Source organism: Suncus etruscus (assembly GCF_024139225.1).
Source record: "Suncus etruscus isolate mSunEtr1 chromosome X unlocalized genomic scaffold, mSunEtr1.pri.cur SUPER_X_unloc_5, whole genome shotgun sequence".
Lineage (NCBI taxonomy): Eukaryota > Metazoa > Chordata > Mammalia > Eulipotyphla > Soricidae > Suncus > Suncus etruscus.
Window position 1 is genome coordinate 368,959 of NW_026060325.1, and position 12,669 is coordinate 381,627.

The window sequence follows — 12,669 nt, forward strand, 5'->3', positions numbered from 1 at the left end:
TCTTTCTATTTCTCTGTCTCTCTCCTCTCTTCTCTCTCGCTCATCTCTTCTGTGTCTTTGTCTCTGTCTCTCTCTCTTCTGTCTGTCTCTGTCTCTTTCCTCTCTCTCCCCTCTCTGTCTCTCTCCTCTCTTTCTCTGTCTCTCTCCTCTCTGTGTCTCTGTCTCTCTTCTCTCTTTCTCTGTCTGTCTCCTCTCTCCTCTTTCCTCTCTCTGTCTCTCTCATCTCTCTGTCTCTCTTCTCTCTTTCTCTGTCTCTCCTCTCTTCTCTCCGTCTCTCTCCTCTTTCTATTTCTCTGTCTCTCTCCTCTCTTCTCTCTCGATCATCTCTTCTGTGTCTCTGTCTCTGTCTCTCTCTCCTCTCTCTGTCTCTCTCCTCTCTCTGTCTCTCTCCTCTCTCTGTCTCTCTCCTCTCTCTGTCTCTCTCCTCTCTGTGGGTATACTCAAGAATTGTTGTCCCTTCCACCTTCGTGACATTTGGCTACAAAATTTAGAAGCGAGGGGGGACCGAGAGATAGCACAGAGATAGGAGGGCGTTGGCTTTGCATGCGGAAGGACGCGGGTTCGAATCCCCAGAGGGTCCCCCCCCCCCGAATTTGCCAGGGGTTGAGCAAGGAGGAACCCCTAAGTGTTGCCGGCTGTGACCCCCAAAGAAACAACTAAGAGACAGAGAGACACAGAAACAAGGATAAAAAATTAGTATATTTAAAGGGACAGTGACACAATCAGCATATTTAAAGGACAGCAGCACAATTAGCATATTTAAAGGGACAGTGACACAATTAGCGTATTTAAAGGGACACTGGCAAATTAGCATATTTAAAGGGACACTGACACAACTAGTATATTTAAAGGGACAGTGACACAAGTAGCATATTTAAAGGGACAGTGACACAATTAGCATGCTTAAACAGTGACACAATTAGCATATTTAAAGGGCAGTGACACAATTAGCATATTTAAAGAGACAGTAGCACAACTAGCATATTTAGAGACAGCGACACAATTAGCATATTTAAAGAGACAGCGACACAACTAGCATATTTAAAGGGACAACGACACAATTAGAATATTTAAAGGGACAGTAACACCATTACCCATGCTTAAAGAGACAGTAACACACGAATGCTGATAGTTAGACAGCAACGCAATTAGCATAGTTAGGGACAGTGACACAATTAGCATATTTAAAGGGACAGTAACACCATTACCGATGCTTAAAGAGACAGTAACACGAATGCTGATAGTTAAAGAGACAGCAACGCAATTAGCATAGTTAAAGAGACAGTGACACGATTAGCATATTTAAAGGGACAGTGACACAAGTAGCATATTTAAAGAGACAGTGACACAATCAGCATATTTAAAGGGACAGTGACACATTAGCATATTTAAAGGGACAGTAACACCATTACCGATGCTTAAAGGGACAGTAACAGGAATGCTGATAGTTAAAGAGACAGTAACGCAATTAGCATAGTTAAAGAGACAGTAACATAGTTATTGATCGTTTCAGACGCAGTTAAAGAGTTACTGACAGTTAAAGACACAGTAACATAATTTTTTTTTCTTTTTTTTTTTTTTTACAGTAACATAATTAATGATAGCCAGATACATAGCTGTGACACTTAAAGAGACAGTAACATAGTTCCCAGTAGCTAAATGTAAATATTTGCTGAGGCCACAGCAATAGCGTGGAGGTAAGGCGTTTGCCTTGCACGCAGAAGATCGGTGGTTCAAATCCCGGCATCCCATAGGGTCCCGCCAAGTCTGCCAGGAGCGATTTCTGAGCGCAGAGCCAGGAGGAACCCCTGAGCGCTGCCGGGTGTGACCCAAAAAAACAAAATAAATAAATAAAAACACAGTAATATATTTGCTGTTCTATGTATGTATTTTTTTGGTTTTGGGTCACACCCGGCGGCGCTCAGGGGTTCCTCCTGGCTCTGCGCTCAGAAATCACCCCTGGCAGGCTCAAGGGGGGGGGGGAACCCTATGGAATGCCGGGATTCGAACCTCCGTCCTTCTGCATGCGAGGCAAACGCCCTACCTCCATGCTGTCTCTCCAGCCCCAGAGATTTTTATTCTTGATCTCTTCCATGATTTGGACCCAAACTCATATCTAAGTGCTTCTGTCCCCTTCCCTGTCTCGAACCCCAAATTGGTCCTTCCGGACAGGGCTTTGCGGGGCGAAGCCGGCGCTGATCTCGTGGCTGGAAGGAGGCGCCGTGGGGAAGATGCCGAGAGGCGTGTTTGCAGGTAGGTGTGGCAAGAGACCCTGGACTTGGGATGTGGGGAGACATGGGCCTGAGATGGGGGGGAACCTTGGTCCTTTTCCCTTTACTCTGACCTTTAACCTTGGGTCATTATGGTTTTTCCTTTCTATTCTTTTTGTTTATTTTATCTTTTTTCTTTTATTTTTTTCTTTTATCTTTTTTCTTTTATTTTTTCTTTTATCTTTTTTCTTTTATTTTTTCTTTTATTTTTTATTTTATCTTTTTTCTTTTCTTTTTTCTTTTTTCTTTTTTCTTTTCTTTTTTCTTTTATCTTTTAATTTTAATTATTCTATTTTATTATGCTTTATTTTATTTATTTATTTGTTTTATCTTTTTTTGTTTATTTGTGTGAGATGGGGGACCTTGGTTTTGGGCATCAGGCCCACTATCTTTTTCCCTTTACTCTGACCTTTAACCTTGGGTCATTATGGTTTTTCCTTTCTATTCTTTTTGTTTATTTTATCTTTTTTCTTTTAATTTTTTTTTTTTTTTTTTTTTTTTTTTTTTGTGGTTTTTGGGTCACACCCGGCAGTGCTCAGGGGTTACTCCTGGCTCCATGCTCAGAAATTGCTCCTGGCAGGCACGGGGGGACCATATGGGACGCTGGGATTCGAACCGATGACCTCTTGCATGAAAGGCAAACGCCTTACCTCCATGCTATCTCTCCAGCCCCTTTTCTTTTAATTTTTATTTTATCTTTTTTCTTTTTTATTTTATCTTTTTTCTTTTATTTTTTCTTTTATCTTTTTTCTTTTATTTTTTCTTTTATTTTTTCTTTTATCTTTTTTCTTTTATTTTTTCTTTTTTCTTTTATTTTTTATTTTATCTTTTAATTTTTTAATTTTAATTATTCTATTTTATTATGCTTTATTTTATTTATTTATTTGTTTTATCTTTTTTTGTTTATTTGTGTGAGATGGGGGACCTTGGTGTTGGGGTCTCAGGCCCACTGTCTTTTTCCCTTTACTCTGACCTTTAACCTTGGGTCATTATGGTTTTTCCTTTCTATTCTTTTTGTTTATTTTATCTTTTTTCTTTTAATTTTTATTTTATCTTTTTTCTTTTTTATTTTTTCTTTTATCTTTTTTCTTTTATTTTTTCTTTTTTCTTTTCTTTTTTATTTTATCTTTTAATTTTTTAATTTTAATTATTCTATTTTATTATGCTTTATTTTATTTATTTATTTGTTTTATCTTTTTTTGTTTATTTGTGTGAGATGGGGGACTTTGGTCTTGGGCGTCAGGCCCACTATCTATTTCCCTTTACTCTGACCTTTAACCTTGGGTCATTATGGTTTTTTTCTTTCAATTCTTTTTTGTTTATTTTGTCTATTTTATTTTATTTTTTATTTTATCTTTTAATGTTTTATTTTCTTTATTTTATTTTATTATTATTTATTTATTTATTTAATCATTTCTGTTTATTTGTGTGAGATGGGGCACCTTGGTGTTGGGGTCTCAGGCCCACTGTCTTTTTCCCTTTACTCTGACCTTTGCCCTTGGATCATTATGGCTTTTATTTTTATTTTTTTTATTTTATCTTTCTTAGTTTATTTGTTTTTGGGTCACACCCGGCGGCGCTCAGGAGTTTCTCCTGGCTCTGAGCTCAGAAATCACCCCTGGCAGGCTCGGGGGACCATATGGGATGCCGGGATTCGAACCACTGACCTTCTGCATGCAACGAACTCGGCAAATTAGTCACTTTGTTGTGCGTTGTTCAACTGCGTATTTGGTTGGATTATAGATCGCGGAGCACGGGTTCGAGATTGGGCGCGATTCGTTCCTGGAACGGCTTCCCTGGCTAGGAATGAGACGGTAAGATTTGCCACTTCCAAATCACTATTATTATTTCGGTGGTAGGATAGCTCAGTGGTGCAAACACTTGGATTCGTAGTGGGGGGCGGGCCTGGGTTCGAATCCTGTCTTTTTTCTTTTTTCTTTTTTCTTTTTCTTTTTTTTTTTTTTGGTTTTTGGGTCACACTTGACAGCACTCAAGGGTTCCTCCTGGCTCTGCGCTCAGCAATCGCTCCCAGCAGGCTCGGAGGACCCTATGGGATGCCGGGATTCGAACCCCTGACCTTCTGCACGCGAGGCAAATGGGAGGCGGAAAACTGGGTTTCAACCGCGGCGCCGTGTTTAGACTCTCCAGCCAAACCCAGAATGATTTTTGGAGCACAAAGCCATGAGTCATCCCCGAGCACTGTCTGCAGAAACTGCAAAAAAGTCCGTAAAAAAAGATAAAAAAGAGAAAAATAAGTATTGGTGTTTGTTTGGGGCTGGAGTGTTAGCACAGCGGTAGGGCATTTGCCTTACACGCAGACGACCTGTAGTGGGCCCGGGTTCGACCCTCGGCATCCCATATGGTCCCCCTAGACTGCCAAGGATTAATGAATAAAGAGTAACTCATGTGCAGGAAGGAAGGAAAGATGGGAGGAAGGAAAAAATGGAAGGAAGGGAGGAAGGAAGGAAATAAGAAGGAAGGAAGGGAGGAAAGATGGAAGGAAGGGAGGAAGGAAGGAAATAAGAAGGAAGGAAGGGAGGAAAGATGGAAGGAAGGGAGGAAGGAAGGAAATAAGAAAGGAAGGAAGAAAGGAAAGATGGAAGGAAGGGAGGAAGGAAGGAAATAAGGAAGGAAGGAAAGATGGAAGGAAGGGAGGAAGGAAGGAAGGAAATAAGGAAGAAAGGAAGGAAGGAAAGATGGAAGGAAGGGAGGAAAGATGGAAGGGAGGAAGGAAGGAAGGAAGGAAGGGAGGGAGGAAGGAAGGAAGGAAATAAGGAAGGAAGGAAAGATGGAAGAAAGGGAGGAAGGAAGGAAATAAGGAAGGAAGGAAGGAAATACGGAAGGAAGGAAGGAAAGATGGAAGGAAGGGAGGAAGGAAGGAAATAAGAAAGGAAGGAAGAAAGGAAAGATGGAAGGAAGGGAGGAAGGAAGGAAAGATGGAAGGAAGAGAGGAAGGAAGGAAATAAGGAAGAAAGGAAGGAAGGAAGGAAAGATGGAAGGAAAGGAGGAAGGAAGGAAATAAGGAAGAAAGGAAGGAAGGAAAGATGGAAGGAAGGGAGGAAGGAAGGGAGGGAGGAAAGATGGAAGGGAGGAAGGGAGGGAGGAAGGAAGGAAATAAGAAAGGAAGGAAGAAAGGAAAGATGGAAGGGAGGAAGGAAGGAAATAAGGAAGGAAGGAAGGAAAGATGGAAGGAAGGAAGGAAGGAAGGAAGGAAGGAAAGATGGAAGGGAGGAAGGAAGGAAATAAGGAAGAAAGGAAGGAAAGAAAGATGGAAGGAAGGAAGGGAGGAAATAAGGAAGAAAGGAAGGAAAGATGGAAGGAAGGGAGGAAGGAAGGAAATAAGGAAGAAAGGAAGGAAAGATGGAAGGAAGGAAATAAGGAAGAAAGGAAGGAAGGAAAGATGGAAGGAAGGGAGGAAGGAAGGAAATAAGGAAGGAAGGAAGGAAGGAAAGATGGAAAGAAGGAAGTAGGAAGGAAAGAAACAGAATGGAAGGATAAATGGAAAGTAGGAAAGATGGAAGGAATGAAGGATGGAGAGAAGGATGAAAGGAAGGGAAGAAAGCTTTAAAGAAGGAAGGAAGGAAAGATGTGAAGACAGGAAGGAAAGATGGAAGGAAGAAAAGACAGGAAGGAAGAAAGGAAGATGGTTGGAAGAATGAAAAGACAGAAGGAAGAAAAGATGGGTGAGGGAAGGAAGGATGAAAGAAAGGGAAGAAAGTTTTAAAGAAGAAAGGAAAGATGGAAGAAGGAAGGAAAGGTGGGAAGAAAGGAAGGGAAGATGGAAAGATGGAAGGATGGAAGGAAAGTAGGAAATATAGAAGGAAGGAAGCAAAAATGGGAGGAATGAAGGATGGAGGAAAGGAAGGGAAGAAAGCTTTAAAGAAGGAAGGAAAGATGGAAGGAAGATGGAATGTAGGAAAGATGAAAGGAAGCAAAGGTGGAAGGAATGAAAGACGGAGAGAAGGAAGGAAGGAATGAAAGACAGAAGCAAAGAAGGAAAGATGGAAAGTGGGAAAGATGAAAGGAAGGAAGCAAAAATGGAAAGAATGAAGAATGGAGAGAAGGAAGGAATGAAAGGAAGGAAAATGGGAAGAAAGGAAGGAAAGATGGAAGGATGGAGAGAAAGATGGAAGTGCTTCCTCCTCCCTCCCTCTCTCTTCTTACTCCTTTCTCTTTTTTCTCTCTTCTCCTCTCCACTTCTCTCTTCCTCTCCCTCCTTTTTATTTTCCTCTCTTCCTCTTCCTCTTTCTCCCCCTCCTTATTCCTCGCCTCTCTCCCTCCCCTTCTCCCTCTCTCCCTGTCACTCCTTTCTCTCTCTCCCTCTCCTCCTCTCTTTTTTCCTCTCTCCCCCTCTCCCTTCATCTCTCTCCCTTCCACTTCTTTCTTCTTTTTCCCCTCTCCCTCTCTCTCCCTCCCTCTCTCTCTCCCACTCTCTCCCTCTCTTTCACTATCTAAAAAAAGATGGAAGCGAGGAAGGAAAAATGGAAGGAATAAAAGAAAGAAGGAAAGATGGAAGGAGGGAAAGATGGAAGGATGGAAGGAAGGAAAGATGGAAGCGCTTCCTCCTCCCTCCCTCTCTCCTCTTACTCCTTTCTTTTTTCTCTCTTCTCCTCTCCTCCTTCCCCTTCTCTCTTCCTCTCCCTCCTTTCTTTTTTCTCTCTTCTCCTCTCCTCCTTCCCCTTCTCTCTTCCTCTCCCTCCTTTCTTATTTTCCTCTCTTCCTCTCCCTCTTTCTCTCTCCCCCTCTCCCCCTCCTTATTCCTCGCCTCTCTCTCCCTCCCCTTCTCCCTCTCTCCCTATCACTCCTTTCTCTCTCTCCCTATCCTCCTCTCTTCTTTCCTCTTTCTCCCCCTCTTCCTTCATCTCTCTCCCTCCCTCTTCTTTCTTCTTCTTCTTCCCCTCTCCCTCTCTCTCCCTCCCTATCTCTCTCCCACTCTCTCCCTCTCCTTCACTATCTAAAAAAAAAAAAGATGGAAGCGAGGAAGGAAAAACGGAAGGAATAAAAGAAAGAAGGAAAGATGGAAGGAGGGAAGGAAGGAAGAAAGGATGGATGGAAGAAAGAAGGAAGGAAGGAAGGAAAAAATGGAAAGAAGAAAAGATATGGCGCAGCTCTCACAAAAATGTCAGGAACGTCCTCTGGGGGAGTTGGACAGAAGTCAGAGAGAACACACTGAGGGCGGGGCCCCCCGTTTTGGGGGGGGTCCTAATAATTGTTTGTTTAGGGTTCAGAAAAACACCTTTCCCGCCATTCTGCTCACACAATTTTTGGCTGGATGTCTCCCCGTCCCCACAGACATCCTCCCTTGTGGAAATTTGATTTTGGGGGTTTCAATCACTTTTTTGGGGGGTCCTGCTATTTTTACTTTTGATTAATTTATTTGGGGGGGCCACACACCGCAGTGCCCAGGAGTTACTCTCGGCTCCGCATCCAAAAATCGCTTTTTAGGGGCCGGAGAGATAGCACGGAGGGCAGGCGTTTGCCTCGCATGCCGAAGGACGGTGGTTCGAACCCCGGCATCCCATAGGATCCCCTAGCTTGCCAGGGGGGTGATTTCTGGGTTTAGAACCAGGAGGAACCCCTGAGCGTTGCCGAGCGTGACCCCCCCAAAAAGCAAACAAAAATATTAAAAAATAAAAGATAGGGATAAGAACTGGACTTAACGCTCTTTCCTGTTCTACAGGGATGCGATCTTGTGCTGTCTTCTGGGGGTGAAAACTCGGGGGGCGACTGTTCTGGAGGGGGGTCGACCGGAGAGACCCTCTTCACTACTACAGAGCCACTGTCCACCCGCCACAGCACCCCGAAATCTGTTCCTCCCAATCCACGAACCCCCAATCCCATGGCTCGACCGTCCTGGACTGAAGAACCATCGTTATTCTTTTCGAGTTCCTCACGACGACCGGATCAGAGAAACATCCCCCTGGGACCCGAACCCTCGAAGTGTGAGCCGTGCGTGGGGGCCTTCCCGTGTCCCCGACTTCGTGTCCTGCCCTCGGATGCCCCCAACACACGGGGTCCATCGTCTGACCATCAGCGAGGCCTGGACGCCCCGAAAAATCCGACCCACCCGATGGACCCGGAGGAAATGCCAACAGGGGAGAACTTACAGACGTGTGCGGATCACGGTAAAGCCTTCAGCTGTCCCATGGCTGTAAACATGAAAGGAAAGCTTCATACGTGTGAGGAACATGGGAAAACATTCCCCAAGGCCTCCGACCTTACCTGTCACGCGGGAGAAAAGCCACATACATGTCAGGACTGTGGGAAATCCTTCACACATCTGTCAGATCTTACTGTCCACCAGAAACTTTATACAGGACAGAAATCACACGCGATTCCAGACTGTGGAAAGGCCTCTGGTCACCCCAAAAACCTAACTGGCCGCGAGAAAGCCGTCCCCAAGGCCCGCAAGGTCCACGCGTGCCCCGACTGCGGGAAAACCTTCAGGGAGGCGTCGAACTTCCGAAGGCACCGGAGGATCCACACCGGGGAGAAACGACACGCGTGCGGGGAATGCGGGAAGGCCTTCATCCAGTCCTCAGACCTCGCTGGACATATGAAAGTCCACACTGGGGAGAAGCCCTTCGCCTGTCCGGACTGCGGAAGGGCCTTCGGCCACCGCTCCACCCTCACGAGACACAGGACCGTCCACACCGGGGAGAAACCGTACAATTGTCGGGACTGCGGGAAATCCTTCCGACACGCGTCCACGCTTCGCAGCCACAGGAAGACGGACGCGGGCAGCAAGGCCTACGCGTGTCCCGTGTGCGGGAAGGTCTTCTCCAAGGCGTCCATCGTCTTGTGTCATATCAGCGTCCACGCTGGACAAAAACTCTACCCGTGTCCAGAATGCGGGAAGGCCTTCTACTACCATTCTAGCCTCACACGCCATAGCAAGGTCCACGCTGGACAGCAGGCCTACAGATGTGATGTCTGTGGCAAGGCCTTCGTCCAGCTGTCGCACCTCGCCGGACACTTGAGTGTCCACTCTGGGGTGAAGCCGCACACCTGTGACCAGTGCGGGAAGGGCTTCGCCCGCCCCTCGTCCCTCCTGGCCCATAGGGAGGTCCACTCCAACGCCACGCGTTATCCGTGTCCCGAATGCGGGAAGACGCTGAAAAGGGCCTCGAGCCTGGCCCGACACAGGCTGCTGCATAGTGGACAGAAGCCTCACATCTGTCAGGACTGTGGAAAGTCCTTCAATTATTCGAGTTCCCTCAACTTACACAAGAAAATTCACATGCGGGCCCAGAGAGATAGCACAGCGGCGTTGGCCTCGCAAGCAGCCGATCCAGGACCCAAGGTGGTTGGTTCGAATCCCGGTGTCCCATATGGTCCCCCGTGCCTGCCAGGAGCTATTTCTGAGCAGACAGCCAGGAGGGACCCCTGAGCACCGCCGGGTGTGGCCCAAAAACCAAAAAAAAAAAAACAACAAACAAACAAAAAATAAATAAATAACTTATTGATTGTCTCGTGTCTCTCTCTCCTCTCTCACTTGTGTCTCTTTTGTCTCTCCTCTCTTGTGTCTTTCTCTCACTTGTCTCTCTTCTCTCTCACTTGTGTCTCTTTTCTTTCTCCTCTTGTCTCTTTTCTCTCTCTCATCGCTCTCACTTGTGTCTATTTTGTCTCTCTCCTCTCTTGTGTCTCTTTTCTTTCACTTGTCTCTCTTCTCTCTCACTTGTGTCTCTTCTTTCTCCTCTTGTCTCTTTTCTCTCTCTAATCTCTCTCACTTGTGTCTCTTTTGTCTCTCCTCTCTTGTGTCTCTTTTCTCTCACTTGTGTCTCTTCTTTCTCCTCTTGTCTCTATTCTCTCTCTAATCTCTCACTTGTGTCTCTTTTGTCTCTCTCTCCTCTCTTGTCTCTTTTCTCTCACTTGTCTCTTCTCTCTAATCTCTCACTTGTGTCTCTTTTCTTTCTCCTCTTGTCTCTATTTTCTCTCTAATCTCTCTCACTTGTGTCTCTTTTGCCTCTCTCTCCTCTCTTGTGTCTCTTCTCTCTCACTTGTCTCTTCAATTATCCGTGTTCTCTTAACGTGCACAAGAAGAGAAGCCGTATCTACATATGAGAACATGTCCCAGGAAATACATATAAAAGAATGTCCTTTTTTTTTTTAAAAAAAAAAAAATAAAACTTATCGATTCATTGATAGGTTTTGGGGGTTCACAGTCGGAGGCACTCAGGGGTTCCTCCTGGCTCTGCACTCAGAAATCACTCCAGGGAATAGAACCTGGCCGCTGTGCTATTTCTCTGGCCCTGGAGAAATAAATATATTTTTAATATATAAAAATAATTGTGATTTATTTTTGTTTGTTTTGGGGCCTACACCCGCCCAACAGTGCTCAGGCCTTCCTCCTGCCTCGCTCTGCGCTCACAAATCTATCCTGGCTGGCTCAGGGACCATGTGGGAAGCGGGGGAATCGAACCTGTGTCCTCAGCGTGGAAGGAAAAACAAAAAAAACCCAACATCCTCCCACTATGCTATTATTGCGGCCTGGCCCTTTAAGACTCAGACCGGAAGTGGATCAACGTCACTTCCGGACATTTTCCCGCGCTTCTGTCCCTGAGGGGGGTCCCCTTGCAGCAGGGGGGTTCAGGAGGGACGACTTTCTCGTCCGTCGAGGGCCCCAGAGCTGTTGAATTTGGGGCCTGGTGAGATTTTGGGGGTGGGGTGGGCTCCCATGACAGTGCTCACCCCCAGAGAACCGGAGAACCCCCCTTCCAGGGGTCATTCTGTACCCCAAAAATGAATCATTATTTCTTTTTTTTAGGTAGCAGAGGTTTTTGTTTTTTTAGGTGAAGAGAATAATTTGGGAAAGTTTTTATTTTTTGGGGGGTGGTGGTGAAATTTTAGGCAAAAAAATAAGTTATTTTTTGCAAGGGAGAGTTGGGGTCCAGCCTGCAGGGTCAGAGGGCCACCGGGGTCCAGCCCCCCAGGGTCCAACTTGGCCGCCCTCCCCTCTGGCCTACTGTTTTCTCTCCCAAGGATCCATTGGTAGCAAAATGGAGGTTTGGTCTCTCACTTGTGTCTCTTTTCTCTCACTTGTGTCTCTTTTCTTTCTCCTCTTGTCTCTTTTCTCTCTCTAATCTCTCTCACTTGTGTCTCTTTTCTCTCACTTGTCTCTCTTTTCTCTCACTTGTCTCTCTTCTCTCTCACTTGTGTCTCTTCTCTCTCACTTGTGTCTCTTTTCTCTCACTTGTCTCTTCTCTTGTCTCTTTTCTCTCTCTAATCTCTCTCACTTGTGTCTCTTTTGTCTCTCCTCTCTTGTCTCTTCTCTCTCACTTGTGTCTTTTCTCTCACTTGTCTCTTTTCTCCTTGTCTCTTTTCTCTCTCTAATCTCCCTCACTTGTGTCTCTTTTGTCTCTCTCTCCTCTCTTGTCTCTTTTCTCTCACTTGCCTCTTCTCTCTAATCTCTCACTTGTGTCTCTTTTCTTTCTCCTCTTGTCTCTTTTCTCTCTAATCTCTCTCACTTGTGTCTCTTTTGTCTCTCTCTCCTCTCTTGTGTCTCTTTTCTCTCACTTGTGTCTCTTTTCTCTCACTTGTCTCTTTTCTCCTCTTGTCTCTTTTCTCTCACTTGTGTCTCTTTTGTCTCTCTCTCCTCTCTTGTCTCTTTTCTCTCACTTGCCTCTTCTCTCTAATCTCTCACTTGTGTCTCTTTTCTTTCTCCTCTTGTCTCTTTTCTCTCTAATCTCTCACTTGTGTCTCTTTTGTCTCTCTCCTCATGTCTTTTTTCTCACTTGTCTCTCTTCTCTCTCACTTGTGTCTCTTTTCTTTCTCCTCTTGTCTCTTTTCTCTCTAATCTCTCTCACTTGTGTCTCTTTAGTCTCTCCTCTCGTGTCTCTTTTCTCTCACTTGTCTCTCCTTTCTCACTTGTGTCTCTTCTTTCTCCTCTTGTCTCTTTTCTCTCTCTTCCCTCACTTGTGTCTCTCTTCTCTCATACTTGTCTCTTTTCTATCTCTGGTATCTTGTGTCTTTCTTCTCTCTCACCTCTCTCTCTCTCTTGCATCTCTTTTCTGTCACTTGTGTCTCTTTTCTCTCATTTGTGTCTTTCCTCTCTCGTGTCTCTTCTCTGTAATTCTCATTTGTGTCTCTTTTCTCTCTTTTGTGTCTCTTCTCTCTAATCTCTCATTTGTGTCTCTTTTCTCTCCTCTCCCACTTGTCTCTTTTCTCTCTCGTCTCTCTAATCTCTCATCTCTTTTCTCTCTCCTCTTTTGTGTCTCTTTTCTCTCACTTGTGTCTCTCCTGTCTCTTTTCTCTCCTCTCCCACTTGTCTTTTCTCTCTCTCTAATCTCTCTTGTATCTCTTTTCTTTCTCTCCTGTCTTGTGTCTCTTTTCTCTCCTCTCCCACTTGTCTCTTTTCTCTCTCTCCTCTCTCCCCTCTCGTGTCTCTTTTCTCTCCTCT

The 12,669-nt window shown here is 45.0% G+C and overlaps 1 protein-coding gene across 1 annotated transcript in view; it reads left to right on the forward strand.

Annotated features, from left to right (window-relative positions):
* LOC126000641 (zinc finger protein 250-like) overlaps positions 1–11,265 on the forward strand; it is an 11,746-nt gene extending 481 nt beyond the window's left edge. Inside the window, exons 2-6 of the mRNA XM_049767830.1 lie at positions 2,173–2,253; positions 4,014–4,084; positions 7,951–9,448; positions 10,774–10,918; positions 11,253–11,265. Coding sequence (XP_049623787.1) covers positions 2,173–2,253; positions 4,014–4,084; positions 7,951–9,448; positions 10,774–10,918; positions 11,253–11,265 — 1,808 coding nt within the window. The remainder of the gene's footprint in view (positions 1–2,172; positions 2,254–4,013; positions 4,085–7,950; positions 9,449–10,773; positions 10,919–11,252) is intronic.
* The last annotated feature ends 1,404 nt before the right edge of the window (positions 11,266–12,669 follow it).